General features: G+C 37.2%; 1 protein-coding gene across 9 annotated transcripts in view; it reads right to left on the reverse strand.

Annotated features, from left to right (window-relative positions):
• The window catches only part of RALYL (RALY RNA binding protein like), a 384,238-nt gene that overhangs the window by 51,034 nt on the left and 318,739 nt on the right, over positions 1 to 14,465 (reverse strand). For all 9 annotated transcript variants that reach the window (XM_065832023.2, XM_065832022.2, XM_071803975.1 and 6 more), the window contains one exon: positions 5,482 to 5,514. In XM_065832023.2, the coding sequence (XP_065688095.1) occupies positions 5,482 to 5,514 (33 nt within the window). The remainder of the gene's footprint in view (positions 1 to 5,481; positions 5,515 to 14,465) is intronic.

Here is a 14,465-nt window from a genome sequence, read left to right on the forward strand (position 1 = left end):
GAACAGAACAGGTGACTAAAACTGACAGAGTATTCCATCCCATACATGTCACACACCCTATAAAAGTGGGAGATCACGAGGGTCTTGCTCTCTTCGACCATGGTTGGCATCTGAAGAGGACCCTGCCAGTTGTGCCTGCAAATCCCAGGCCTGACCCCAGATCCTGCATCTCTGAAACCAGTTCCGGTTTGCTGTGAAGTCCCGCCCAGGACTTCCAGGTGCCTGCCCTGCAGCCGGTAGAGTGATGCCAACTCTGCGTGGGAGGGCGAAACATTGCTCTACCCCAGACATTCAAGATTGGTTTTGTATATTTTGCATATTTTCTCTATTTATTGGTAGCATTAGTAAAACCTTTAAAACTTTTTTTCCAACATAAAAGTCTCTCTCCGTTTTCCTTCCTTATCACCTTTTCCTAAGCGGAGAGGATGGGGAGGGATTAACAGAGAGCATCTGCCACAGTTTATTGTCGCCTTGCATTAAACCTTGACAGATTTATTGGTGGCCCTTACAGGGAAAGATAAGAGAAACCATGACAGTCTGCTCCTTCCACTGGTGCTATCGGATAATCAGGATGGAGGACGAGTGTTATGGCATTTGTTGTACAGAAGGTGACATGTGGCTACATTCCATTTTGTGCCTTATAACATAGTGCATGCAAAAAAAACCCACCCAAAAACACACACAAAAACGAACTTTGGATTGAAAGAACCTGCATAGTTTGGAAGTAGACTGAATATTCTCCTAACAGAATCTGCAAGAACTAGTGTTTTTTTTTTTTAATTTTTTATTTTTAACCATCTCACTTCTTCAAAATGGGATCCTTCAAAGTGGTGTTTGAGCGCAGATTTCCTATAGATCTTCTGTAGAATGTCCTGATGGGAAAGAAAACACTACTGAGCAAGAGGAAGAAATATGGGTGACAAAGTCCAGTTGTTAGACATTTCTCAGAACAATTCTGCCAGAAGAAAATCAGGTGTCTTATTTTATTTTATTTTATTTTATTTTATTTTATTTTATTTTATTTTATTTTATTTTATTTTATTTTATTTTATTTTATTTTATTTTATTTTATTTTATTTTATTTTATTTTATTTTTATTTTATTTTATTCTATTTTATTTTATTATGTTAGATGCACTTCCTAAAGCTGGGCCCACCATAATTCCTCTGTCTCTTCTAGAAGTAAGTACCTGTGGCTCAAAAGGTACAGTGACTATGCTTCAATTTGAAAAAAACATGGCTTTTCTATTGTCATACACTTTCCAGAAACAGGGCCTCAGTGAGGAAAGTAGTAGTTCATACAGATCTCTTGTCTTTTTACTGAGAATGTCAAAAAATGCAGCAATTAGTGCCAACTTCACTTGTATCTCTTATTGTTCTCTGTATGGGGATATAGCGGAAGATTTGGCGAGGAGGTTAGTTAAATGTAAATACGCTCAAGTGACTTGCACCTGTCTGTAGAAAAAGCACACACATCACACTAATTGTCTTACTGACCTTGTGTGCTTGACGAGTAGAAGCTCTGTGTTAGATAACACAGGCCTGGGAGAAACTCTGGGCACCTTATCACTGTGTCTGAGATTCCTGCTTTGTTGTGAGAAAGAGCGGGAGGCTGCGCCTGCCTGAAGCCTTGAAATACAGGCGAGCTCAACAGGCCCAGCGATCTTCCAGCAGGGCTGAACTGACCAGCGCCTGCGTCCCCGTTTGTGTCACCTCTGCCTGGGAGCTCAGGTGTGGCTTTGGAGATCCCCCAGTAGAGAGGTAACTAAAATAAAACTTGCTCTTTGCAAATGCATCCGTGGCCTCTGGCTCTTCTTGCGATGTGCCTGCGTATGTGCACACATTCTCTCACAACAGACAACTATTCATCATGTAATAAATGCATACAATGCATTTGTTTCGTGGTTCTCTCTGGGTTTTCCACCTAAATTTATACTGTTTATAGCAAACAACCAATCTTAAAGAAGAGTGAACAAGCAGTTTGCATTGTATTTTTTTTAACATCTACACAAAAGATAGAGAAATAGATTGAATCTCAGCTGACAAGCAGATGTATAAAACACATGCACTTTCAAAGACAAACTCACTGAAGAGCTATTGCCTGCTTATCCAGAAGTAATCCTATTCTTTGCAGCTGGCAGTAGATGAATCTAAGTTCTCACTAGCCTTAGAGAAAATCAGCTCTGTTTCTTACTCTCCTTGTCCCTTCTGAAATCAACAATATGGGACATGTTATTAAATGGCACTTAACAAAGAAGACAAAATTTTGTGTAAGTTTGGCAAATTCATTAGTTACTGTGATGGATTTTCTTCCACTGCATGTGTTAAACAGCGGATGATATTCTGAAAGTTACATACAATTACAGTTAGATATAAACAAGAATTAATGCAAAGAATTTCTACAGTGTGAAAAGGTTACAAAATAATTATGGTCTCTCTTGGCTGTGTAATACTATTACAGGTTTTAAAAGATGCTGCAATGGCTGTGTTTTACAAAATGAGTTTTGAATATCAGGGCTCAGACTGATAACCAATTATAGATCTGCATGCTGTATTATTTGAAATTTATCAAGGGCTAAACTTATACATGCAGATAGTTACCATGAATCAGCTGCCATGAAATAGCTGGGTGAATGGTGAGTGGTTGGATTAGAAATATAATAATCTAGAGAGAACAATACTTTTGCTGAAAGGACAATTGTTATAGAGAACAAAATGCCAAATGTGAATAGTTGAAAGCTGTTGGCATTTTAAATATTTTTCATTTAAAAAAAAATTATACATCCTTTGCCACAAAGCAGAATTAACATGAGATGGGTCATAATTTGTCCTTTTTGCATTATCAATTTTTTTTTAACCTCTTGACCTGCCTCGTCTTTCTAGGTCTGAATCTTTCAAAGACCTCTGTGTGAAGATAATTTGATACACCATGAGTAGTCTTCACTTTGGTGGAATCAGCTTCTAAAACTAAATGCACAGCCAAAGTTTTACCAGAACTGTTGCCTCTGATGGTAAAGTCTTCCAGGCATTCTGGCTATTTGCACTTCTCTTTTATTCCAACCCTACGTGAACATGAACCCTACACGATATGAAGAGGAAAGAAAGTCCAGACAACTCTCTGTCTTGCTCAGGTTGAATTAGGACACAAAACTCCAGAAGTGTGGAAATAACACCCTGCGCCCCTGTGGGGTAACACTTACTGTTCAGCACATTAAGAGATATTTCAGCCTTGCCTAGAGGATTTTATTTTCACCTCTAAGAGACAAAGGATGACAACATGTATCTCAAATTCAGCTTTGTATTCTAACCCAAAATGATAACATACTCGATGTGATCCTGACTGCTACCATTAGACACTTGCATTAAAGAGGTTGCCATTACTTCAGTGACAAATCATACCCCTGTCTTGCACAGGGAGTGAAGAAGTGTGGATTTTTCTCTGCTATAAACTTTGCCTAGAAAGAAGGATAAATTGAATTTCCTTTACCACAGCAGCACAAGAGCTGTTCTCTCCCTGCATTTGAGACAGAAATCACAAAAGCAAGAGGTGGGGTCTGCTTGCCTCTGTAGTTGGCTGCTTTCTGAGAGAGCAGCAACAATGCATCATTTTAAGAACCAATTTTTCTTTACAGGTAGGCTGCAGCCCTGTACATACCTGCAGAGCTCAACAAAGTGCAGCAGTCTTGAACTCTTAGGCTGCCACACTTCATGTTCCCTTCCTCTCCCAATAGAATTAACAACAACAAAGAACCAAGAAGTCATTAGCTTAGCACGGTAAAGTGAAAAAGCATAATTAGCCCCTACAGGCAGTATAATATAAATGGGGAAATAAATCTGTGTCACAGAAGGGAGATGAGCGCAAGTCTGGTGTGCAGGACCAAATCATATGTAGGCAACCTAATGTAATTTAGACAGGTGTTTTGACCAACTCTGGTTGCAAAAAGCAGAAAGGACACCCACGTGTTAGTCTAATTGAGGCTGAGTGAGCTTTTCTTCTGCAAACACTGTATTTTAAAAGCCTGGTGACTGCAGCTGTTAGTCTGGGCTAAAGCCTTGGATACAGGTCTTGGCACAAGAGCTCATCCTCTGAACAAATAAACCTCCTGATTACATCTCTCTGACTGTTGGCACAGGCCCCTCCTCAGACCAAGGTGCTCTAACCTCTGTCTGAAGCCCTCCTTTGAGGTGGATAAAATACAACAGTAAAAGGCACAATGGCATTCAACCTTTTCAATCTAAGGTTGAGATTTTCAAGTAATCAATTCTTTATGACAGTGGAGGCCTAAAAAAGCAACTCAATAGTACAAGTTACAAAGTGGAATAATGAGAGGTAAATAACAGAAGTGACTGAATTTGGTGATGAATTTGGACATTTCAAAGCATGCAAATTAAGAGACAAACCCCCATCACCACCATTTGACCAGAATTTAACTTATTTTTCAACAAGTCTGAGTTGGTAGAAAGTAGAAATGACAAGAAATTCAAACAAACCAAAGTTACCTTAGAAATTAGGACATATCTCAATCTTGCTTAGTCTGATTTGTTGAGTTTCTTTGTTCATAATTGATACAGTAATTTGGAAACTATTCATTATTACATGGCAGAATTAACACTTAAATGTCTACTTAGCATGAGTTCCTTTGTTTGCAGTTTGTGTTCTTGGTAGCATGAAGTACGGTGTTGTGAACAAACAAAAATGAGAATGAAGAGATGTAAAGAATATAGAAATCTGAAGGAGAAGAAAATGGCAGTGAGAATGTTAGGGAAATTAAGAAAGATTTAAAGAAAGAAGCTAAGAGGAAAACAGTGCATGAAAAATGAACTTCAGACTCAGAAGAAAAATACAGGTACTTACCTTTAATATATATAATGGTCTACATTTTATAAAAGAATGGTAGTTTTCTTTTCATAGTATGTCACATTTAAAGATAAGTTTTAGAAAGGTGAGCTAATTTTAGTATATAGAACACATGACTATTTAAGTGGCTATGAAGTCAATAGCTATAATATAAAAATCACTGTACATGAGATCTATAATAAGGCTAAAATGTGATATTTTTCTATTTTATAAATTTGATTTCTTTCCTGTTATTGAAGTATCATAAAATTTTTATTTAAAACAAAATATTACTTATTTGTTCATGGGCTTAGACAAGTGGTATAGGCAATATTTGAAATGGTTTCTGACTGAAACAAAATAATAAAACAGCTACCATTCAGTGCAACATTTAACTCCTACATGTCTTTTAGTGTAAATGTTTGTTGCTCAATAAATGTAAAACATACTTCATAGTAATTTTTCACAAGGAAGATATCCACAAAATTTTGACTTTATTGACTATAAATTACTTTTTCTAAGCTTTGGTACAGTAAATAACATAATGTTGAATCAGAATGCTTATGCTCAATGTAATATTTTATATCATATTTTATAATAGTTGAAGAGATAAAGATCTATGGAAATATAAATATTCCTACTTACCCAACGGACAGGAAAGGCTCCTTTGATTCAAGTCTGTCAAGTAAATAACAGAAGTTTTAAATCTATGTATATTTATTGGTTTTTTTCAGAACATTTATATTATTAATTTAATACAGCTACTCTCAGTTTCAAATTTCTTTGATATCCAATACATATTATGACAACAATAGAAGGGTCTGATCCATTATTCTAGGAATTTGACCAGAAAAAAATCCCATTTAGCTAACTGAACTTTGGTTTACAAATCAAACATTGACAGACCAGCACATTGAGGCCCTTTAAATTTCACAGATTCACATGATTTGAGTAGATATTTACATGGAAAGGCTAGAGTGAAGTAGTAATACTTAGTTCTTTCTTTGTTTACTTTTTTTTTTTACTTAAAACATAAAATTCATTACAGGTATAAGAACTTTCCTGATTTGAGGGTTTCCACACCCACTTTGTTTGTTTTTCAACATCCTCTATTCATGTGGCGTAGTCAGTTCCTCATTGTGAGAACTTCTAGCCCATCTACCACAATCAGCCTTGCCCTGGAACTGGATGCCACTAGTTTGATAGCTCCAGAATCATGACCAGTTCTAAAACCAGTTGTTAAAAGTGTTGTTATCCAACTCCCCCCTGTTGCTGCTGTCTCTGTGAGGAGCTGTACCACTTGCACATTGGTAGGAGACCCTTAAACTGGTAGTTTCCACCCAACCAGAATATATTTAAAAATCCTCATCCAAGTAATTGCACTGTATTTCTGCTCCAGTACCTGCTACTGGCTTCCCTTAATTTTGTAGTGTGTCCTGGTTGCAATGAGTTTACTAATATCAGCTCCTTGTGAGGACCATTAGCATGTGAGTTTAGGGTCCTTTATAAACATATTTAAAGAAAAGTTACAACTCAATTATTTTGAGAGATTGCATGAAATGCAAATGATGCAGAAGTTCTGTTGGGCTAATTTTCACTGAGAGTACTGTGTTAAGAGAACAGCGAATAAGAACCCCAGGTACTTAATGTCTCTTTGTAGACTTTCAGAAAAGTGTTTCTAACAAAGCAAAGTATGTCACATCCAGAACTGAACATTTCATCTGGGACAAACCCTCATATCTGAAATCAGTTCAGTCTCACAACAAAATATCTGAAATAGAACTGTAAACAACAGGACTAATTGAAAACAGAAGGACTGTAAACAACTTGTCAATATTTTAAGAATGAACATTTTCTGTAAATCATCTTTTGTAGAAAAAAAGCCAAGTACATGTGCAGACATTTTTCATTTAGCAAAGATTTTGTCCAAAAAGCTCACAAACTAATAGACCACTTTGGTTTGGCCATTTGTCCAGACAGGTATTTACAAAAGGTGAACTTGTCACGGTGCTTTTGAAAGGATTATATGATTTTGTTTTAATTGAAAAATACTGCAAAAGCCTTTAATTCTCAAAAATAAGTTTTCCAAAATCACTAATGGAAATACCTTAGGAGCCTGTCTTCATTCACAGGTCTGGCTTCCAATGTGCTTTAAACCTGGTCTCCTGAGTTTAGATTCCCAGCAGTGGCAAGGACAGCTTGTACAAGGCTTGAGGAGAGGTCAAAATGTATCCAAAACATAGTAACTTTTCTATTGTCCTCATGGCTCTACCTGACCTTCCCATTTTTTTCTGAGATTGTGATCCACATGGAAGTGAGAGAACAGAAGAGGGAATCACTGATGGACTTGTGTGCACCTGGAAGCACAGTGTAAGCCCAAATCTGGGTCTCCCTGTGCTCAGAGGGATGCTTTTCTACAGCAGTTCATGCTGTTATGAATGATTTCCCTCCCAGACTACCAGTGCTACACTCCAAACCCCTCAGAGCACAAGAGAATGCTTCACTTGGAAACCTCTGTGCTTAGGCAGTACTGCTAGAGAGCAATAAAGTGATGGGGCCCATCACATGGGTGGTTGCATCCTTCTCCTGCAGACCACACCAGCTTCATGGACCAACTGTTCCTGCTGTGTTTCAGGAAAACATCTGCACCAGCTTTGCAGCTTCTCTCTGCTGTATGAGGAAAAGCCCAACTAGTGTTACAATTTTGTTTCTTGTTTTTCTGCTTATTGAAATGAAATTTGGGAAGTACTCAGCATTTGGCTCAAGAGACTAATGAGCAAAGAATGAAAGTTCCAACACATTTACATACTTCACAACACAGAAATTTTGTTCTGAAGAGCCACCTGGCACTATCCTGATGGAGGACATTCTGGTGGATTTTACTTGCAAACAAAAAGCGTATAATAGAATGCCCTGTGGACAAAATACTGCAATTAAAAATCTATTTTAAATCCATTCTCAGGCTGGAATTCAATTTGATTTAAATAGTGCTGCCCTAGGTTTAGCCCCTCTCTAGTATATTTGACTAAATGGTTTTAGATCATTTCCTGCATTACTTTAAATTAGTTCAAGTGTTCCTCATAGTAAAGGAATACAATTATATGTTGGCCTTTTATTTAAATTGGTAATTCAATATATGGTAAATTAATATAAAGGTTTTAAAACTGCAACACCATACAAATAACATCCTATATCATCTTTACTGCTGACATTTATCAATATATATTATAGATTTTTTGCCTTTCTTTTCTAGCCTGCACTTCACCAAATTCTCCAGAGTTTTGAGAAAGTCTTGCATAATTAAATACTAAATCTCAAAAAGAGTACTCCTGATAAGCTCTGAGAAGGTCTGTCATACACCTTCAGAAAAATGTCGAAACAGAAATTTCATTTCTTGTAAAAATGTATTGAGTATGCAAGAAATACTATTTTGCACAATAAACAAAGGGAATTATGTTTTAATTATGTAGGAATGGTGATGAAGCTGGAGTGATCAGTACCTTCCTTCCTTCCTTCCTTCCTTCCTTCCTTCCTTCCTTCCTTCCTTCCTTCCTTCCTTCCTTCCTTCCTTCCTTCCTTCCTTCCTTCCTTCCTTCCTTCCCTCCTTCCCTCCTTCCCTCCTTCCCTCCTTCCCTCCTTCCCTCCTTCCCTCCTTCCCTCCCTCCTTCCCTCCCTCCTTCCCTCCCTCCTTCCTTCCCTCCCTCCTTCTTTCCTTCCCTCCTTCCTTCCTTCCTTTCCTCCCTCCTTCCCTCCCTCTTTCCCTCCTTCCCTCCTTCCGTCTTTCCTGAAATTGTTTTTCCATCTGAAAATTTCAGTTTGTCAAAATGCCAAGGCAATAAATCAGCTTGAATAGGGAGAGGGCAGGCTAATTGGTAGCATGACTGGCATACAACATACTGAGGTTGTGTTTCCCTTTGATTCTGGGCTGAGAGTTTCTGAAAGGTCTGACTTTCTTATCTACATATAATGGATACATTTTTGCAGGAGGAAAAAGTATTTTTACACTAAGCATACTGCTCAAGTAAAATCAGTCACTGTAAACCAAACAGGCACAAACAATTGATTCATACCCATTGACATGCTACAGTATTGTCACACTTTGTGTTTAAAATAAAGACCTATACATTTCTCATTTAGTATTTCATCCCTTGTAACCTGTATTGGAGAGATATTTTACAAGACCTGATTAACATAATTGTGTATTTCATGATTTTCTTTGCTGCTAAGTTTGCTCATATTAATACCAAATATGTAATTCCCATCTTTGACAAAGACTGAATATGTAGATGGACAAATTTTTCATGGTTTGCAGACAAATGGGGGCATGTGAATTCCTCTATGACTTGTAAACAAATCATTTAAGCACAGGAATATCCCAAAGAAAACTTCACTTTCCTTGCATAATTGTCCTCTTAAGATTACAGGCAAGATGGCTTTTTATATCTGAGGTCTGACCCAAGATACATTAACCAATATAATTTCTACTTAAAGAAGCCTTGCCTCTCCTTCCCAAAACCTATTTACAGGACAAAGTCGATAACTCTTCTAACAATATCAGCGTGATACACAAGCAAATGGAATTTAGCCAAACATTCTCCAAGGTATCTCACTATGAATTAATGTATTCTTCCTTAGGTGATCATCTAATTTCATCTCTTGCAGTAATCAAGAAAAATGTGGAATTTAAGGAACTTTTTAGGGTTCTTATTCTGAACTTTTAGTATCATAAAACTGTCAATCCTGAGTCAGGGAAAATGATGGCTAGGAACCAAAATATTTTTAGGCAAGTTACAATTTTTTGTTACATTCTTCAAGTCAGAATTCCCGAGGAGTATAACCTGAGCATGCTGCTGATGTAATATATTTTCTTATTTGACTGTAAAATCCATGAATAGTGACTGCAGTTTTTCAGGAGACTGGAAGAGTTAATACCTCTAATGGGAATCCAGAATATTCAAGCTTTTCATTTAAGCCATGCAGGGAAGCCAGGCCAACTAAAAAGCATTTTGGACTTCAGTCACTTGATGGATTGGCTGTATAGTGTTAATGTATATATTGTATGATCGATGTGGCTGACTTGTTTACCTGTCAAGTACGTCTATCTCTTTGTGCTGTACAGCTTTAGGAATGAAAGATTTAGCAAAAATGCGTGAAGTCAAAGAATATTCAGATTTATAGTTCACCCCGTTTGCCAATGAATTTGATTTTGAAAGGATAACCAAGGACAACTCAAGGGACCTGTTCACAGCGATCAGCTGAGTTTGTATTTTTCTCTGCATGTTGACTTTGTGTTTTGTTTGTCAGTAGTGATTAGAAAACATCTTATTTTGAAATTTTTAAGGAGCATTGGTCACATTTTGTCCTCTCATTCCTTTATTACACTTTTTAAAGCATGTGCATTATAACTTTTAGTAACTTCCCGTATTTGCATACAATGCAAGCAGGCCTAATAAAAGCATGTCTTAATTTATAGAGAAAATATTTCACGGAACTTCCACTTTCTATTGAGACTGAAATAGTCATTGTTGTTGTATGCTAGATAATCCTTTCTTCCCCCTCCTTCCTTCCCTCCTTCCTTCCTTCCTTCCTTCCTTCCTTCCTTCCTTCCTTCCTTCCTTCCTTCCTTCCTTCCTTCCTTCCTTCCTTCCTTCCTTCCTTCCTCCCTCCCTCCCTCCCTCCCTCCCTCCCTCCCTCCCTCCCTCCCTCCCTCCCTCCCTCCCTTCCCATTTATAATGGTTTCTGTGACTTCAAGTAATTTCAGTCCAAGATAATTTTTCTAGACACCAGTATCTGTTGTCGGATAGAATTAGGGAAGAAGCTCATTCCGTCTTCTGAAACTGCCTTGAATACCATTATAAACATTGGCAAGTTTTTTTTTAAGAAGCACTGTCATATTCTGAAATAAATAAATGTTAGAGCAGCTGTATAGAAGATCTAATCTGTTAGAATTGTTTCAGAAACCGAGGGTGTGGAGGAATATTTTACAGCTTTATGTCATCTTTTATAGTTGTTCTTAATAAATTTAATAAGCTCCACTTCCAGCTGGTGGTAGACATTGCAACTGATCATTTTGGTTAGAAAAACAACACAAACTGTACTGTTTTCATTACTATTGTGTAATATCAAATACTGCATTAATATGAAAATGTAAGAGTGCCCTGGGAAGTTCTTTTCCACAGAGCTAAATGCTTCTGTTATCTATTGAAACATAGAAATTCTAGTACAAAATAAAACAACATCCCTCAAACCATGGAGAGAAACTAGCGTACTGCAAACTCAAAATGTCATTTCTCAGTGCAAACTTACTCTTTTGACATGATAACTGTCTTAATGGATAGAAGAAGAGATGTATAAGAGGTAACAGTCTGATTTTTAAAATTTTTGATATTGTCTTATATAAGAATCTCATATTCAAGCTGGGAAGAGATGATCTAGTTACCTTAAGGGAAACATACATTAAGCCAAAAAACCCCAACATGCTCATGCACAAAGAATTATGTCCATGTGAAAGGGGGAAAAAATAAATAGTAGGAACACTCAGAACTATGTTTTGTTCAGCTTTGCTTAGCATAAATGATTCAAACAACAAAATAGAGACTATATATGTAAAAGAGATAAGAAAGAGCTGTTTTCTAAACAGTCTATCAAACAGAGTTAAAATCTGAAATTGGTTTGATAAATTGGAGAAATGGTCTGAAATCAGTGTAATGAAATTAAAAAAAAAAAAAATCAGTGAGAATTTAAGAACAAGAACTACTCGGTATGTATATGAAACAGAGGATTATTGGCTAAGAGTTGCCAAAAAGGGAGATTGGACTAGATGATCTTTCAAGGTCCCTGCTAATTCCTAATATTCTGTGATTCTGTAACAAAAAAAAAATTGAAGACAACAAGAACTGAGTAACAGGATACTGCTTAGTGTGGGTACATATTAAACCATCTTCCCTCAAAGCTGATGAATTCCCAGTTGCTGCACTGTGCCAGCATTTTATGACAGGAAAGGGATAGATGGGAGAATCAAATGGAGAGCAGTTAAGAGTTTAAAGGAGGAGAAGCTTTAGACACATCGAAATGCCTTATCAGGTAGAGGTTATTGGGTCCTATATGTATTCTCTGAAATAGGAACTTTTACCTTGAAAATATTACCTGGAGTTGATCCTTCCAACGCTGGGGATTCCTGCTAGTGATCTAGGGGCTAGGGGTTATGCCATTTACATCCTTTCTTCTGCATGAAAAGAGGCCTAAAATTTCTGCACATACAGACCCTAGGGACTATCTGCCTGCAACAGCTCACTGGAGTCACAAAATATGGGTGGCAAGGCACAGGAACAGGTTGCCCAGAGAAGCTGTGGATGCCCCATCCATGGAAGTGTTCAAGGTCAGGCTGGATGGGGCTTTGAATAACCTGTTCTAGAGAAAGGTGTCCCTGCCCATGGCAGGGAGGTTGGAACTAGTTGATCTTTAAGGTCCCTTCCAACCCAAACCATTCTATGATTCTACGATTATGTGAATATGGAAGTCTAGGATAAACACCAGATAACACAGGATGAATCAAATACAAAGGCCATCACTCTAAATAAGCATGCCTGTAAGCTATTCATGTGTCACTCTTGAGAAATATTTTTTGCCATGTTATCCCCTGCTGGTTCCATCTAATTCCCATTTGGAAAGCAGTCTTTAGCATTCAGCAGCTAATTCCTGCCTGCCAAGCAGGTCCTTGGTTCTCTCCAATATCTGTTCCAGGAATGTATCAGGTTAACTTCTGTTTCAGTCTCTATTAACTACTGACATGTCCCAACTTCTCACTTGAGGCACTGCTATTACGTGAGGAACACAAGCTGATCACATAACACAAGTTCACAAACTGTAAGCATGTTCAATTTTGTACCTTTGTTCAAGTAAGCAAACTCTGGAGAATGAAACTATCTCCATGCCACAGCCATTAATTTTAATTTCCTTTTTCCTGTGATATGCTCGGAGTTGCTAAATTTTGCCAAAATCTATGCTCCCAACAAAAGAAAGAATTTTGAAAAAAATATAGTGGTGTACTTAGCTATCTACCTTAATGTTCTCTTTCTGACAGCTTTAATCATGCTCTGCATGAAGCTGATGTCACCTGACCCTCTTCTGCTCTAAATCAGAGTAAGAACATTCAGGTCAATATGTACTGGTCTAAAAACGTCTGGAATGAGTTCATCAGGGTGGGCTGAACAAAACAGTGTTGACTGATCTAATGCACACAATCAATACTACTTTACTGCATGGCTATTTGTAGTCACAAAGAGATGAAGGTTAATGCAGGCATTGCCTTTGAGGATCCCAAGGGTAGAGGCTTAATCTCCTTTTCCCTCAATGACACTACTAACACTTAAAAGTACTTATAGGAGGGTGATGATGTATGATTCATGTTTGCAATGCTGTTTCATAGAATAATCTCATTCTTGCAAGACTGAAAAATACATCATACATTTTAATGTCAATAAATAGTTGAAATTGCTCATTTCTTAGGACTCATAATAAATTCACATACATTTATGAATACATTTGTTATTTTTCAGTAAAATAGCCAATGCTTTTGCCAGAAGTTCTGGGAATACAAGCAACATAATCTATCAAAGAGGAGGCAGACTGGATAACATATGTCAAGACAGTGTACTCCAAGACTGGTGGAATTCACCAAGAAATAAACTTCTGAGGTGACTTCATTGTTAATAATTCACTGCATATTAATATTTTGTTTTTGATCCTCTGTGTTGCACACAGCATAGCCTTCCATGTTATCTGTAATCTTACTTAACAATCCATTTTATTATAAGACTAAGTATACTCTAAATCTTTTATTTCAATATTATTCACAAGACTTTAACATATGTGACAAGCTACAGCCTTTTATTTATCCAGTCTTATTATTTATTCACAGAATACTGAATCTATAACCCAGAATCATATTTCTATTGCTGATTGTAAGCCACCTAAACTGTGCCCTTGAAGTACATCAGCAGTTCTCAGACTGAATTACAGCCTTCTATACAATTAGTCGTGTTACACTATGTGAGAACCAATGCCTAATCACGAGCTCACAAAGTGGTGCTCCGAAGCACAGCCTTCCCCTGCATTTCTGATTGCTGCTGCAATTAAGGGTTTACTAAATTTCTGAAAATGAAGAATCCCACTGTTCATTTGCCATGTTAGGACAGGTCTTTCTCTGTTCTGTGTCACCAACAGTATTTTCTTACATTTAAGACCTCTATAAAGTTAATAGGACAGTTACCAAACAACAGTGGTTGCAAAACCAGATACTGTTGCTATGATGCCTGCTTCATTAAAACTCAAAGGTAGAAAAGTGACCATGGCATCTGTTTCTGACTTCTTTAAAAAAAAATATGTTTTAGGTACTATCACTTTTAAGCTAACAGAGGCACAGCTGAGCATCTACAGAAAGCATAGTCTTTCTGTTAGAACACACTGAATCCAATTCTGATTATTTCTTAAATGAAAGAAGCCATGCAGAAATAAAGGGTGGAATTCTCATATGTAATAGCTGATAGGAACAAGGCTCAGACTGTCAAGATTTAAACTGAATGAATGACTGAAAGTACTATTTCTGTTTGCCTGCAGGCAAAACCATC

The sequence above is a fragment of the Patagioenas fasciata genome, chromosome 2 (genome assembly GCF_037038585.1).
Source record: "Patagioenas fasciata isolate bPatFas1 chromosome 2, bPatFas1.hap1, whole genome shotgun sequence".
Taxonomy (NCBI): Eukaryota; Metazoa; Chordata; class Aves; order Columbiformes; family Columbidae; genus Patagioenas; species Patagioenas fasciata.